We start from the raw sequence: 17,425 nt of genomic DNA on the forward strand, positions 1-17,425 counted from the left end.
CTAGGCCCTGATACTCCAAATACTGTGATAGTTTAGAAAGCACAATTTCCCAAAAGCTTGAACAACCATTTTGATTTTGTCCAAATCATCTTCAAATGTCAGTAAAACCCACTTGAGGGGACAACGAGCCCTGTTAAGGGCAGACAGTGACAGGTTTGACAGTTAGGGACAGTGGCACCATTTGTATCAACAAAGTAAAGACAACATTTAATTTCTACAGTTCTTATTTTAGCTTCTTCTAATACCAGCTCATATTTAAACATAGTAAAGCTTTCTCCATCCACATTCATTAGAAGTGATACACACTTTTACTGTGCTAAAGAATAGTGTAAATAAAAAATTATGAAGTTCACTCCCACTCAAGAACAGCCAAGATCACTGTCTCAAAGAGCAATAAATAACAGGATACTGCTAACACCAAACATGAAGAAAGATAGTTAAAACCATTACAAATCCATATCTCTCAGTTACTTAACAATCTATAGGTTCAGTCAATTTAAAAGATCTAGGAACAGGGGTTTAGTGGATTAGTAACAACAGACCATTAATCTCTGCAGCCTCAATTTTAATCCAGCAATAACCAAAGTGATTGAAAATCATTGTGACCACATGACTAGTAAAGCTCCTAAGCACGGTTCCCTCACATACCTGAATCCCCACAGCAGAGGTCACAGGATGTTCCCGCTGGGACTATTTACCAAGAGACCTCTGCTTAATGCTTAACTAAACTCAGTGCCAACATTTTTGGCTGAGTAACTCCACTGCACGCTCCTTCTGTGAACAGCTTGTTCAAAGATTTTATTTTACACTTTATTTCAGCCTATATTAGCAAAGCTTGCATTCTTTCCTGGCAAAATGTCCAAAACAAAGCTGTCTAAAACAAATACTTTTTTGTTTCTACATAAGATTTTAAATAAATGTGTAGGAATTGATGACTGTCATTCCAAGCAAATGCCAGGAGATTATTTCTGTACAGTTTATATAATATCAGTGAAAGTTATATCCAAAACATTTAAGAGCTTTAAAAATAATGAAATAGTATTACATCATATAGTCTGCTTTTATACATAAGAATGTTCTATTTCAAAGATTCTAAGTTCTGGATTATTCAGTGCCTAGAATCAATTCTTAGGTGGCCAGTAATGTGATGATATAATGTGATCAAGACACACTTCATCATTTGGTCCTTCACAGCAGTTATCAGGCTATCAGTAAAGAAGCCATTAAAAAGGGAGATCTTGCAAGAAAGATTTAAATTCAGCTGTTACTAGTTGTGGTCGGAAATTTGAGACACAGGTTCTTTTTCAGGAGCATTAAAAGGAAGATGCTGACTACCTTGTAGTGAGAAATGCTCTTTTATTATTGCAAAGTAATAAGCACTTAAAAACATAAAACCAGAGTAGAGGCAGAAGGTCTGTACAGTTTATACATAGAGTAAGGATCTAAAAATGGGAGAGTTACCTGCTGCTGTCTCTGAAGCAACAAGTAGAGCCAAAGCAGGACAATGGCTGGAGGAAAGCAAAAAGCTGGCAGGCTCTGTGCCCTTTGGTAGATAGAGCCCAAATACATGAACACGATGTAAATAGACTGTAGAGTTGTCCAGCTGTTTTTATAAATAGTGCAATACTTCTGCAAACTTTCTTGCCCACGGCAGAAATTGTTTCATAATGTTATTTATGAGCCTCACCTCGTTTAAAACATGAGGAATTCTTCCACTTGACACAGACTGAACCTGCCACCACCTTCTCTCAGCAACAGAGAGGACACGTTTGGCTTGTTTAGGCCCAGACAGAGGGACAGAGAGAACCTCCAGAACTTTTATACATCCTCCACAAGTAGTTTTCTCTATCAGTCTGACTAAACTCTGCTTATCCAATCTGGACTGTGCCAGCTGCTTGCACAACACTGGTGTGAGGTTTCCCAAGCACCCCTGTAGGTACCACCTGGTAGAAGGGGTGTTTCCTCATCACACAACACGGCTGTGCCCCTGTCCCTGCACAGGCTCTACACTGGATGTCCTCTTGATATCAAGATTTGAGGTCTGATCAAGAGAAAATTAAAATTTGTGCCAGAAAGAAAGTGAAATGGAAATTCATGTGTGAAAATCACCTCTCACCTCTTGTAATTTCACTTTTTAGTCTTTTGGTTGTGTTTATCATAGGCCAGGGAAAATGTGTTTGCTATCATGGAAAATGGTGTTTGTTTCATTCAGTGCATCCATACAGTGAGAATTAACAAATTACAATCCAGTTTATTTTAATTCTGATTGTACAGTTTCTCTTCCTATGTTAGTCATATTGGAAAAGTCTGCATCTTCACTTTACCACACAAAGAACTGATATGATTTTACCTGGATAGAAACTTATTTGCTACACAACTGTATTTAAAGAGAGATAATGAAAAATTCTGCTCATCTTAGCTGGTCTTTTCCAAAGATTTTGTATTATTCATGAATTATACCACTGCCACTTCTTGCTTCAGCAAAGCACTTCAGCACATACTTAATCTAAGTTGTTTTATACAATTACATATTAATACTCAGATAGAGCAGAACACTTAAGCATGTCTTTTTTAAGTTTTGCATTTTGCTGAATCTGGGTATTAATATATCTCAATAAAACGGAAAGAGGATGACTCAGTTTTTAGTTCCCAAGAATGAAAACATACTTATGCTACCTAATAAAATAAATCATATTATTTATTACTCTATTTTACACCCTGTTCCACAGTGAGCTAAATACCTGTGACTCTAGAGCAAAGGCACAATTACAGACTGGCAAAGATGAATTGTTAACAACTTGGAGAGAGTGCCAGAGGGGCCAGTGAAGATAAAAATTATGCATCTGCAGATAACTTTAAGTCCCACTCGGAATTACTAACTGCCACAGAGTACCCTCAGGATCATTTGGGCAAACGAGAGGAGACTGTGAAGTCCTTGTAGATTACTTTGTTTTCCAGCAGGCACAAAACCCAATATGACAATAAGATAATGCTTATATGCAATATGAATGTGAACAGAAAAAGCCCCAGCAGAAATGGTGAATCCAGGTGAACATCCTGGAAAATAAAAAAAAATGGGAGTTCAGATATGATGGGCAAAATGCCCTGGGGTGAGGATTTCACCCATTGAAAAATTCACGTGTGTGCACACTGCATATCCAACAGCTGCACCAGGATGTAAAGGAACCTGCTGGGATCCTAAGAGAGCAAATTTCAAAGGAAAATTTAGGGCCAAAACCTCTGGTGCCCTTAACTGTGTGTTGTCACTCACACCCACGGGGAGGGGATGTGAAACACGAGGGAGGCAAGTGCTGCATTCTGAGGAACCCACTCGTTACTCATAGTCACGACAGAACCATAAAGAGGCCAACTGAGTGAATGTTAATAATTTAAACAGAATTTAAATAACACAGATTTATGGAGAAACCTCGTCTGGATCTGAATTTTGCCGTAATATCACGCTACCTCCTGGAAACCAATTTAAGTTAAATGCTGATTGATGTAGTTGTTAAATATACCATAATTATACCTCATGATAACTTCTCTGCTAGTACAATGAGGATAAAAACTACAGAGTACAGAGGAAGAAAAGGAGGATCCATCTCTGAGGGGACACACCAGACCCCATTCTGTGACCCTTCACTCTGGGGAAGCCACATGAGCTTAAAGGCTGAGGATAAACTTGGCTGAAGGAAAGTGCCCCAAGTCAGGGGGCCAAGGGAGCAGAAATGACCATAAATGACTGTTCAGCTGGACTTTGAGTTCTAGAGGTTTGAAAGGCATTGGTTTATGTTTCCTGAGGCCAGACTGCCAGGTTTCACTGTCCACTGAACCTGCTGAGAGCGCCCAGCTGTGACCAGTCCCTCCAGTCAGCCACGGAAAGGCTGGAAAACCATCCTGGATAGTGCAGTCAGCAAGGCCAGGGGATGTGAGGAACAGCCAGGCACTCACTGCCTGAGGTGATCCAGCCTCATACCCAGACCAGAAACAAGGTGTTCCCTAATCCTTTAGTCACAAGGCAGAAATGAGGGTGAAGTGGAAGGACTGCAGCTACTTAAATTCCTGCTTATTTCTCACAACACTTTACCTCAGCTTCTCCATCTATGAAAGTGTGGCCAACACTGTGCATTCTGTTCCAAGTTCTGCCAACAAAATTCTTTTTTTTTTTTTTTTTAACTGAAATGTAATGCAAAGCTCTTCTCATTCATTCCTTTCATTCTTAGATAAATCCAAACTGACATTCCCTTTCAGAGGACTCTGTCAGGCGCTGTTCACACACTCCCCAGCAGTGGGATTAGGACCTGTACAGGGTCAATCAGACTCCTTTCCCTTCCAGCAGCAGGACTGGGACCAGCAGAGGGTCAATCAAACACCTTTCCCTTCCAGCAGCAGGATTAGGATCCACAGAGGGTTGATCAAACCCCTTTCCTTTCCAGCAGCAGCAGCCCTCCCCTTCCATAACCACAGCTTCCCACATGGCAGATAGCACAGTTCAGCTGCAAGTTGTATGGCATTCCACCAGCGTAGAAACAAATGGCTCATTCTCCATAAAATTTCACTTCCAGGAACACTAGTGAAGTATCATTATCCTTTTCTACCTGCAAGTAGAAATCTTCAGCTCTGTCTTTTTCCTGAAGAGCGAAAGTTTCTTTTCTCTGCTGTGATGGCAAATGCAAATTAATGCTCTTTCCAGCAGCCCTAGTGTGTCACCTTGCCAAGCAAATTTTAGCTGTGGCAGCAGCAATCCTTCTTGACCTGCTCCTTCAGATATCCAACCACCATCCTACTGGGAATACAGCTCCAGGCAGGGCTTGGTCATTTCCACATCACTTCAAACAGTGCAGTTTTCCACAGTCACACATACCAAAAGACCCTTCACTAGTACTCATTATCTTTTTCTTTCAGCATTAATAATCTAAATTCCATAGGAGCCCTGCTGTGCTAGTTTTTCTACCCAGGCAGAGTAAAAAAAAAACCCTCTTCTGATGATTATTCCTGAAGCAGAACATGGCACTAAAGTAGTTACCAGCAGGAAAGAACTTGAATTGGAAACAACCCACAAAACTGACAAGAGGATGATTTTTCAAAACCCATGTTTCCCTCTAAATTCATCTACTCAAATGCTGCTTCCAAAACACAGAGGTGTCAACACATTTAGAGGGGGAAAAAAAAAAGAAAGGATAATGTTTCTTAACTTCTTCCTCCATGCACTGTGCTTAGAAGCCACTTTGGTCCAGTCAGTGTGCAACTCCATCCATTCCACACTTAAAACCCAGATGACAAACATCCCAGTCTTCCAAGCTTGATAAAGTTAAGCACTAATGATAAAGGGAGGAAAAAGGACTGTCCAAATGAACAAATACCACTATTGATATTATCTGATCTCTATACTTATTTTACTATCTTGCTAAAAAGTACATTCTAATTAGTTATTTGTGGATTACAGCTGCTGGGATATTTTTCTGGCAACAGTATTAGAAAAGATAAAACTGCAGTGCATTTAAGTTTAATACTATTTTTAGTATAGAAATACAAATGTTAAGATCCTTGAATTGAAACCAGAAATGTTTTCACGTGGAAAAATACATCTAACAATGAAAGCATTTATTTTCTTTAGTTCTGACCATTGATTTTAGAATGCAATATATGTGAAAACTGATCACCTTCTGTTTTTCAAGATGAGTAAATGAAAATTAGATATTTTAGGGCTGTGATCATGGATAGGCTGTACCTGGCACTCCACAGGGGCACAGACACCTGCCATCTGCCATCTCAAGCTCATTTCATTGTCAAGATTTCAATTTTTGCCATTTCTAAGTCCCAAATCTTATTAACACTAAAGCCCTTTATAACATTTTCGGGAGTTCCAAGGTCTTTTAAGGTGGGTGTAAATATAGGTCTTCCTACACCTTCTTACCTCAGCTGTCCCCTGCTAAGCACTGCAGGACAGTGTTTGCCATATGGACAAATTAAAAGGTTGCACTTACATGCACCCATGTGCATGAGCCACCCAGCACTTGTCTACATCACCAGGAAGGCACTACACAGGGTATAGGTCTGCAGTGTTTCAGTCCTCTATGTTTTTGACAATAACAACTTGCTATTTTATCTTCTAGAAATTCCAGTAAAAGATCCTTGGCAGCTTTTTAACCGTCAATGGTTAAAACAGCAATAAAGTATTCTACTACTTTGAATTCAACTGTAAAGAGGTTTGGCTACAAACTCTCCCCTTTCTCAAATGCCAGATTATTATCCTTCTAAAAATTTGATTTCCTATTTATTTACCATTAATGTTTCAATTTATCAGTTAGGAAAAAAGAATTCCACTGAGGTAGATATTCTCCTCTATATGGACAGGCACTTTTGTACTTTCTGATGGCATTTCAATGGAAATGCAGTCCCACTGTACAGTGTTGCCTCTAAATAAGTCAATTAAAATTTGATTCCTAGTTTCTATTCCTTCCAACGTGATGTATAGTGAAGATAAAAACAAGATGGGAGCAAAATAACACTTATCACAGTATGTCAGTGTTGTCCATAACTAACTGTCATCTAGTTTTGTCTGCTGCTTGAGCTGGTAATGAGATAATGATGGAACAGTTTTATATAGTCTTCTATTAACAGCCCAGATGGGCCAATCATCCACTTCAGTCTTTGCCATGTAAAGTTTAGCCATAAACAGTCATAACAACAAAAACAGCAGCTTCCTCCTCAGCTAAATTACCACCTTTCAACCAAGAATGAAAGAGAGACTTTGACCAATAGCAACAAAAAAGCAAAACAGTCTTTTAGGGAAAGCAGGAATTCCTTGTTCATTGGTATGTAAGGAATATTCATAATGCAAATTCAAAGCTATTTCAGTCCTTGCTACATTTAAAATCTAGCTGTTGTAGAATTAAAACCTCAAACCTTTCCAAGAATATCAAGGGCAAACCTCCTCTATAACATCAGTTGCATCTTAAAGAACACTCTTTAATTGTGACTGCTTATTTGAGCTGGGGGTTTATTCCTGATTTTAATCATTTTATCTTGGAGGCTTGGGATCTGGTTCAACTGCATTACAATGAGGCAACACAACCAGGTGAAGAGGTCCCTTTGAAAACTGGGCATCAGCAGCAATAACCAGTTTCCTTTTGTCAGTGTATTGGATAGAAAATAGCTCAGCATAATATGTGCAAAACTATTCATAAACGTTGCCTTCTACTACCTTTACATAAGCTAAAAATATGTGTGTTTTTTTGGCACTTTAACGCCTATCTGGGCACGCTTGAGCTGTAAAACCAACAATAAAAATAAAATGATGAAAAATACAAGACACACACACACACAAACAAAAGTGAAGCACACATTTGCAGGAGGCTATTTCCATGGAATTTTAAAGTAGAAACATCTTCACACCTTTTGAAAAGGCGGCAACGACTCTGAAGTGAGAAAGCACTGGAGTGATGAGGAACTGGGAGTCTTTGGAAACAACCTGTGGCCTCCATCTTGGGAGTGAATCCACGTGGATTTTCAGTTATATCAACAAACTCTGTGCAGGCATGAAGGTTTGCCCACATACATGAAGTTGTGGAGATGGGATAAAGCAGGAAAGAATATCCTAATGATTAAAGCTCTTCCTTACCAGGTACATGTTACGCCTTCTGTATGCCCAGTGATCACCTTCTCTCATATATATATATATATCTGTGCTATGAATAATTCCTTCCCCTAGGATATTACATTTCTTACTTAAAAGTGCCAGAAAAAGCTATTTCTGTGACACTATGTGAGGATAATTAACTTGGGTTCAACATTTTTGTCCAAACATAACAATGAACCATTCACTCTTCTCATGTTGGACATTAGAGCCTTGATATTCTTCTCTTCTACAGGATTACTCAGGCTGTGCAGTACTATGGGAAAAAGAGTTATCAGACCTTACAGACCATCACTCAACAGATAATTCAAGCCCTGGCATAATTTAGAGTTCCTACAGGACAGCTCTGTGTTATGCCAGGTAATAAGAGCTCAGAGACCGCAGAAGCAGCAAGACAGAAAATGAAGTGCAACCATGCTCCAAATCCACCTCCAGCCCTCAGTGCCAGGAGATGCTACATTGGATGCTCAATACACAGTGCAATTCCTGGATAGACAAGGCCTTTTTTACACCGTCTCAGTTGCTCCTGATACATGATTTATGACACTTGTGTGCTGCCAAGCAGGCCAAAGAAGTTGCATCGTGAAGGGGATTTGCCCCTCCATGACTTGGGGACTTGGCAAAGGATAAAAATTAAACACTTCCATATTAGTAGCCAAAAGCCAAAACTATAAGAGGTAGTATATCAATTCATAGGAAGGCATAAAGATGTTGACCATGAAGGTTTTATAAATTATTTTTTTGATGGACTAACAGAAAATACACTTGGAGACCTTCTTTATCAATGCCCATGACAGCTTCGTTTTCTTATTTAATTCAAGTATCCTGCAAAGGTTTGAAAACAACATTCTAGCTTTCTACTTGAAATTGATTGTTAATATCTAGAATCACAAAAAAAAATAAGATCCCTCATGGTTCATACAAATGACTATGCAAGGAAATGTGGTTGCCACTGTGGGCTCCACAACCCCACCCCACTGATGCCAATTAATCTTTGGTGGTATTATTACTCAGGAAGGAAATTCTGGACATCATACCAGTTATCTTCTGGTATCAACAACAGTTATCTTCTTTGTATACAAACAGTGTAATCCCTCTGCCATGATTATCTGTATCTTCAAAGGAACAACCACCACTGAGGTCTTACTCCAGCATTGTGTCTACAGGACATCTTCACCTCCACTCCCCTGTGTTCCTTCCATGGTGAACAGTATCATTAAAAGGACAAAACCTCAGAAGTCATAATACAAATCATGACTGTTTTTCCTCAGAGACTACAACTCCTAGGAATGAATATGGCTTTGAAGGTAGACGAGGGTTTTCATTTCTTTCTGAAGGACAGAAATGGTTTTCGTGGTCCTTCAGCATGTTCTTGTGTCTCGTTTGCATCTGCACAAAGAAAGTACATTTTCTTTTCAAACAAGCAATTTGAAGTAGCAAAAGCCTGAATCCAGTATGCCAAGAAAACAAAAATATTCAGTTTATGATGTTCACAGATAAATTATTTCCCAAACACAAGGTCCAGTAATTAAAAAAAAAAAATCCTAAATCTCAGTATCATTTCTTCCAAACCAAGCAATCTCTCATACACACAGCTGACTGATAAAATTATAAGGTAAAAAATATTTTGAAAATATATGCACATCTCTTTTCAGTAGATTAAACTACCTTCCATATACTGTCTCCAAGAAATTCATGTGTGAGACACCAAAAGTCAATTGTATAACTTCATTATTTACTTTAAATAAGACAGCACAAGTGCTACATTCAGCTTAATTTATATTTAAATGTTATGTAAATACACAGCAAAAGACAACGTGACATAACATTGAACCTCTGCTTAATAAATAAGTCTATTAGTAATGATAAATTAATAGTCTGTTGAATTCAGTGACTGACATCATCCCTTTGAACAGCAGCCCTTAATAGACCCTAATCCAAATAACCACTGGAATTAGTAGGAGGGCCATCACAGGTTTAAACAGACCCTGAATCAAGCATTTGCTGATGCTCAGGAAAGATCCATGCACGAGAGATCTGGCTTGTGGCTTCACTGCTGGAACTACTGACTTAATGAGGAAAAAAAAAAAAGAAACTAAATACTACCACACACTCTAATTTACATTCTGGTAATTTGCAGCACTAGAGCTCAACTAATGGGTTTTTTAAGTAACATGTTGAATGAATAACCAGTGCTGAAGCGCTAAAAATACACAGTGTCTGGAATCCAGTGTGGAGGCAAACCCTTAACAGGCTTTGCACCACCTTCTCTCACTTGTACTGTAATCCAGACATCCCATATATTACAAAAAATAGTGTAGAAAGGAGAGCAGAAGAAAGATACAAAGCATTACTGCCAGTCAGATATCTACAGATCTTAATCCTTTTTACCAAGATGACAAACAGTAAGGATTCCTGAAAAAAAACCAATCCCTAGGAAGGAAAAAACAAAAAAGAAAAAAAGGCTAAAACATGTACACATCCTCCGTGTGGTTAAAATTATTTGAAACCACAGCTTTAACCACGCAGCAGAAGCATCCCACCATTCACTTATCCACTTTATTCCACCCCAAAAAGGAACAAAATAAGAGAAAAAGCAAGCAGAGATGGTATCAGTCTGTACAGTGTTAGGTATTAGTGCTAGAGGGAGATGGAGAGCGATGGGAGCCCCTGCAGGACTGATCCCACTGGTTCACAAGCCTGGGCTCCCATGTCTGAAGAGGAGGAAAGGAGGGGGGGGAGCTCTGGGAACACCGACAGCTGAATGCATGGCAGAAGGAGCTGCACAGAACGGGACAGCTTCTTTCTGTCTCAGGATATTACTGTCAGAATGGCCAAGAAAGCGATGAGCTTCAGTTTTCCATTCTCACTGTGGCACTTTAGGAAGTGCCTAATTTGAGGAGAACTGGACAGGTGGCACATCACGCTGAGCTAAATAGATAAGTGTGAGATTTAAATGACAAGAGGCAGCAGGTTTTCGCTGTTCTAAAAAGTGAGAGAGTGAATTATTCTGATGGTACCAATGGGCACAAGTGGAAGGTCAGCCTGGGGTGCTGCCAGTGTCACCCGGGTGCCCGGTAGCAGATGGTGCCAGTCTGTGGGGATAAAAGCAGGGCTGACGTACACCGTGAGCAGACAGCAAAGCTATTTGCTCAGGAATAAAAAAGCTTTGGGGCAGGTGCAGGCAATACAAATGAACAGAGGTGCTGAGCCTCCATGTTGGTGTAAGTGTCACCAGTCAAGGGCTGTTAAGGGTGGATGGGTTGGGAAGTGCTGCAGGAAGCGCAGTGGGGCCCGGCACTGCCAGGGTGAGATGCTGCAGGTGCTGTTGGCGGGGACACGGCCCAGGCCAACCTCTGCATGGTCCCAGGGGAGCTTTGGAGCTCCCTCCCCCTGCACACCTCCAGGCTGGACATCGAGATGTCCACCAGGACCCCCGAGCTCTCCCCGGCAGTGCCTTGCCTGCGTTGCCTGCGTTCCCATTTCCAGACTTACGCAATGGCTGGAGGGCAGAGTCAGCCTGCAGAGAAGTGGAACAGCAGGAGACACAGGCAGCCTGGATCCCCATGGGGCTCCCTGGAGTGTCCCAAACTAGAAAACTGGCCACCTCCCCGCTCCTGCCTCCCACAACATATTTATTCCAGCACGACCAACATGACAAATTAACGAGAGAGCCAGGGCTTCTGCAGTCGAAGGGAGTGTTTTCCCCAAGAATAAATTGTTCCAATCCTTTATGCTCGACACCCGGCTGTGCCTATTCATTAATTGGACAAGCTCTGGTGACAACTGAAATTACCTGACTTCTACATATTGGAGGGGACAGAGATCTTTGCAAGCTTAAAATAAAGGTGGAAATCCCAGCCACAACAGAGCTGTCTGAATGGGGCTTTTTTTAAAGGAAAAAAAAAAATCCATTTTCAGAGCACAGCCACAGTAAAGCTCACTTTAAAAGCAGAGGCACATTCTTCACTGTTATCCCTCTCTTTGCAGACCCTGAACTGTGGCAGCAGAGCATGACAAGTCCATCAACAAACCGCAAACCCTTTAAGATCTGCAGATCAGCCGAGTTTAAGAACTTCAGGAGCTGTGAAATTCCGGGATCACGGCAATGCTGCGAATAATTATCACAATCAGGTACATTATGAATTATCACCCTTTTTTCTTATCAGTACACTGTGGTTATTCACTGCAACCAGTGTATCATAATTACAACACAGGTGTTGGAATTAAGGGGGAGAGGGAAGTGATGTTTGTGGATTTCTGTCACGACTCACTCACAACACATCATTCATGTGCTTTTCAACCACAATTTTGATTTAACTGTACCTCTTGCCCCTTAATAAGGGGAAGCCTGGGAACCCTGTACGGTATTTCCCCCCCCCCCCCCCCCGCCCTTTCTGTGCTGCGTACCTGAAATGCAGACGATGAAATTCGCTTGCAGAAGAAAAAGCACCTCCCAAACAATTTCCATCCTCCGATTCTCATGCCAAGTGCATCCCTCGGCGAAAAAAAATAACAAAGATCAATATCGCAGTTTGAACGATCCCAGCAAATTTCCTTTCGGACTTGCAGACTGTATTCCCCAGATGTGCTGACAACACATGTCCGGGCTCTCTCTCCGCACGGCTCAAGCGAGATCCCTTCCCTTCCTTCGCCCTCCAAAAAAGACCACGAAGCCAACTGCCTGCACCGGGCTCTTCCTCCACGAGCGAGAAAAAAATCCACCAGGTTTCCCAACACGACATAAGACAACAAACCCCCAACCGATCCGATCCGGAGAGTCTCTATTCCAGGGCGGCCAGGTGCAAGTCAACCCCAAACTCTGCACGTCTCAGCGGGGCAGTGCCGGCATTGCCGGGGGAGGGAGGCGGCGGAGGGAGGGGGATTCCCCTCCTGCTGCTACAAGAACGAGCGGAAAAGAGATTAATACCCGCTGCAACGCGCTCGCCACCCCCGCCCCTCCCGCAGCTCCCGCAGCTCGGAGCGCGGCTCCCCAGCCCCGCCGCGGATGCTGCAATCCCGGCGCGCCGCGGCGGCTTCCGACAGGCGACTGCAGGGGTCGGGCTTGCCCCGCTCACGGAGCCCCTTCCCCGGCCGGGATGGACCCGCCGCCCCCCGCGCCCACCCCCGCGGCCCCCGGAGAACGCGGGGTCGGGGTTGTTTGACGGGGGGGTGTGTGTGTGGGGGGTGTGTGTGCGTGTCCCCCTAAATCACATCGGCGGGCGGCCGGAGCCTGCGAGCAGCGAGGGCTGAGCGCATCGCCGGCCGGCTTCGCTAAGAACGCCGATATTTTAAAACTTATTTAAACAAGAAGGGAAAGAGAATAAGACCCAAACTTCTTGTCGGGTTGGCGGTGGAAGGGCAGCGAGAGGCTCCAGCCGAGAGTTAGCGAAGTACCTGCGCTGCAACGCATAGCTGATGGCATCCCCCAGGCACAACAGTTCTGCATAGATCCTACCCACCACCCCCCGCCCGAAAAAAAAAAAGAATAACAGTAATAATAAAAAAAGAATTGTCGGTTTTGGGGCAATCCCTTACTTACCCCCAAATCCTCCTGCTCCTTAACCTCCTCGGCTCATCGGACGCGCCGCTCCCGCCCGCAGTCCCAAAAACAGATCGAGGTCACGCTCCGCGCCGCCGGGGCTGCGGCCGCCGCTACCTCCACCTTTAGCTGTCAGGAGGTACCATCGCTCCTCGGGGGCTTCCCCCTGCTCCCCTAATCCCGGCTGCGTCCCGCCATGTCCCCGAGCCGCAGCCGGTGCTGCGGGGGCCGGCGGGGCTGTGCTGGCGGCGCGCACGGGCGCGGGCCGGGCGCGCTCCGCCGCGGAGGCGGTGCCTGCGCGGGCGGCGGCGGGGCCGCTCTGCGGTGGGACCGGGGCCGGCCCGGAGCGGGGGCGGCGGGGGGGAAGGCACGACCTCCCTCTCTTCCCTCCCTCCTTCCCTCGCGGTCTGTCTTCTTCTCAGGAAGCGCATTCCAGAGGATGCTGCTCACTTTGTTTAAAAAAAAAAAAAAAAAAAAAAAAAAAAAAAAAAAAAGTGGGTCCGGTTTTTATTTTTCTCCCCCATTCTTTTTTTTTTTTTTTTTTTTTTTAAGAGGCGCACCTGGCGCGGGGAGAGGATGGTTTCCACTTGCTGCGGATGGGAAAAGTGGGCGCAGCAAGGCAGCGCTGGCGGAGTCAGGGGGCTGCGCGGCACGGGGAGGTGGGCAGAGGCTGCCCCGGGCCGCGGTGCCCGGCGGGTGGCTCGGGATGTCGTGGAAGAAGGGAGGGGACGCGGGGTTTGGGCTGCGAACGAAAATCCCGGCTCAGGGCAGGTGTGAAAAGGTGTATCCTGCGACTGCGGGTGCCTTCATTGATCCCAGCAAGGCAGAGGGAAGGGGGAGGGAGAGAGATGCTTTGGGTATCAAACTGATATCCCAGTTCTTGGCAGGTGTGCAGAGGTCATATTACAAACGCTCCAGCGGGGGATGCATGCATAATGGGTTGAAAATAGATTGGTTTATAAACAGTTCTCCAAACTAGGGCATACTTTTAAAACACACGTATGTATTCTAGCAAAATGAGGATGCCTGGATCTGTGAATGGGGAAGGAGAGCATCTTTAAGAGAAGAAACCACAGGCTACGTTGTTATTTTCGTTGTCTCTGGGAAATGTGTAGGAGTCATAGGTTTCAAATATACCTGATGGTATTTAATGGTGGTAGATCAGATTTCTTGAGTGCTTCAAAGCAACTGGATGGGACAAAATCATCACTATTTTGAAAGAAAGAATTGAACTGCAGGCACTTACTAGTCAGTGTGATTCTTGTGTTCGTTTTGCTAGTTCCCAGGGTGGTGTAAGTGCTCATTGCACTGCAGCAATCTCTGCTGATGTTTACTCCATCTCTTCTCATGGCTTATAAAGAGACTCAGGATTTTAACAAATTAATTGCCATCATCTGCCCAGTGAGAAGAGTGAGGCTGGACATGAGGCACAGTCATTCAAGGCTTTAGGGACAAATGGCTTACCTTAAAGAATTCCCATATGTATCGATGGATTTTTATTAAACAATGAGGCTGTGCAGCAAGAGGGAATTCTTTCCTTGAGAGGATTGCTGAATGATGGGCATCATTTTGGTGCTTAAGTTTTAAGCATTCTATGCAATTCTCGTCTTTATGCCTTATTAAAATCCAGGTTAATGTCTCCTATTCTGGCATTATAAAAGGCATGAGTGGCATCCTCTATTTCCAGTGTAGATGTGTTTAAGCACGCTTTAGGAAATGCTCAGTGAAATTACTATTGATGTTTACTAAACTGCTTTGCTCAAACAGATTAAGGTTTTCCATGGATTTGCCTATAAATTCTCTTTTGGGGTTTTCCCAACTAATTTCTTACAATAACATCCCAATTCAGAACATAAGAAACCCACAAAGAGATTTTGTCTTTTATATTTACACAGACATCCTTGTTCCTAGACTAGTCTCCTTGAAATTATGGCATTACATGTGGAAAACCAAATGTCTCGAGCAAGTGAGATGATCTGTTGTAAAAGGGTGTGTTGACCACTAAGTGAGCAAAGAACTGAATTGGTGATGAGAGAATGCCAAATCCTACAGATGTCAGTGGGATTTTAATATGAGTTTAATGACAGGGAAAATAATTACATGGATGTTGGTTGCTAGCAGATAGCCAAAACTCCTAAGTATATTAATTTTTGTGAATCTTTTTAGTGTGGTAAGTTTATCATCCTCATGAAAACCTTATACTTGTTTCAGTGGCCTGTGATGAATAAGTAGTTTATGACTCAGACTGAAAAAATCTATGAGGGATCAAAGGCAACTTGAAAGTTTTCTTCACCTGGAAAACAGAGTAGTGAGCTCAGAAACTTGTGGGTTTTTTTAATCTAGATAAATGATAATGAGTTCGTTCTGCTGTCATTTACTTGCTGTGATGTTATTTGACTGGAATTGGCCTTCACGCTTGGTTTTGAAGTTGTTGTGGCCATATTGGCTGCTGCAGCTCCACAGGAAAGCTCAGTTCAATAAGGTTGAATGGATGTCAATACAGGCCTATTCCAAAGCCCACTGAAATCAATTGGAATATTTCTGCAGACTGAGATGAGGTTTGGATCAGGCTTTCACTGTAGAATTTGGTACAGTGTATTTGATCCCAAGAGAAATGGTTTAATGTAGTAGGGTGTATTTGGGGTAGGAGCAGAATATCACTCTCCTTTGTACATTGGTGGGACATTCCAAAAAGACAAAAATGCTGGTTGCAGCATCCAGGTTTTACTGTGTGAGTTCCCATTCAAAACTCCTGTAGCTCACTAAAATGAAGAGGGTTGATATTTACTGCATTTATTTGAGTTCCATTCCAATTTATACAGTTGGCTAAACTTCTTAAACTTAATCTTGGTAACCTTTAAGCTGCACTGAAGTCACTGGACTACTCATGTGTCTAGAGGTAAAAATGACTGCAATGTGGTTTTAGACAGCTCTCTGAAGCATGTTTGTGTAGTTTAATTGTGAGGATTTTACTATCTCAAAGCTGTGGCTGGGATTCCTGTCAGTTTAAAAGTACTCAATATATTAATTACAAGCTGGACATTTAGTTTCTTCAGCCCAGAGAAAGAATCTTCAGTTCAGCTACGTGAACAGAGTTCAAAAAGTGTTTTCTAAATCCACATGCTTAGAGGTTCTTATACCAACATAACACATTCCAGATCAGTAAAGCAGAATTAAGGTTCATACCTTCTCAGGAGAGCCAGCATTTGACTCATTTGACTCAAAATTAGCTTGGATCAAAAAAGATCAATTGTAGAAACAGTTTTGAACTGGGCAACTTCTGAGCAAAATGATTTGAACTGTGGCTTACCCTGTGTTGATGGGAGAGGTTGCTGCCATCCATCGCTCCTGCCCTGCTGAAGGTTCCCCCTGATCAGGTACAGCAGCTTTCCTGTGCACTCCCTGGCTCATTTCTGTCAGAATAAGTCAGATCAGCAAGGCCCTTCTGTTCTAGTTGCCTAAAGATTCTGGCACATCTCCAGCAATTAAGCTGGCAGAGCTGGAACAGCTCCTGCTCTTCCTTGCTTCCCCCTGTCCCAGGGGCTGCTGGCCCCATGGCAGGGATGATGGAAGGACTTGTGAGTCAGCTGCTGAATTACCACTGGGAACAGCCTGGGATACAAGCATGAACCCAAATCAATGTTACAGCAAAATCAAAGAAAGGGCTAATGCTGTGATTCACTAAGGTGAAGGAATGCTCACCCAAATCCTAATGGGCATTTGAAGATCATCCAAAACATCAGTCTGTTGGTGTCCAGCCCAGGGAACTTTACCAATCTGTACCAGACCTGGGCCTTAACCACTGTTGAAATGAAAGTGGTTGTCTGCAATAAATTATCATAATGATAGCATTGAACCTTGCTGCCATAAATCATATTAACATAACAAACACCGTGCCTCCTTGTCTCACGTTTATATTTACACTTATATTCCAGGTAGAACTTGCACTAGTAGTTTTTTATTACAATTGACTGAATTGTTTGGAGAAGACAGAAAGGGCTTTTGTGTTTAGACTGTATATTTGAATATTTTTCTATGCAAGTTCTCAACTTTAGAAGAGACAGTAAAATATCATAATGACTTCCAAAAAAACTGCACAAAAAAATTCTGAGGATCCCATGCAAACTAAGTAAGTATGGGATTAGGAAACAATTTATAGTGCTGATGTGCCAGCATTGACTGCATGGTCTCTGACAAGCTGTCTGTATCTCCTTAACTTGCATTTATAAAAAGGGCTACAATTC

The 17,425-nt window shown here is 42.7% G+C and overlaps 1 protein-coding gene across 1 annotated transcript in view; it reads right to left on the reverse strand.

Annotated features, from left to right (window-relative positions):
* Window positions 1-13,437, reverse strand: part of CA10 (carbonic anhydrase 10) — a 186,957-nt gene extending 173,520 nt beyond the window's left edge. Inside the window, exons 1-2 of the mRNA XM_064676013.1 lie at window positions 13,182-13,437; window positions 12,050-12,538 (exon numbers count right to left, since the gene is read on the reverse strand). Coding sequence (XP_064532083.1) covers window positions 12,050-12,110 — 61 coding nt within the window. The 5' untranslated portion in view covers window positions 12,111-12,538; window positions 13,182-13,437. The remainder of the gene's footprint in view (window positions 1-12,049; window positions 12,539-13,181) is intronic.
* Between the last annotated feature and the right edge of the window lie 3,988 nt (window positions 13,438-17,425).

This window comes from Pseudopipra pipra, chromosome 19, assembly GCF_036250125.1.
Source record: "Pseudopipra pipra isolate bDixPip1 chromosome 19, bDixPip1.hap1, whole genome shotgun sequence".
NCBI classification, from domain to species: domain Eukaryota; kingdom Metazoa; phylum Chordata; class Aves; order Passeriformes; family Pipridae; genus Pseudopipra; species Pseudopipra pipra.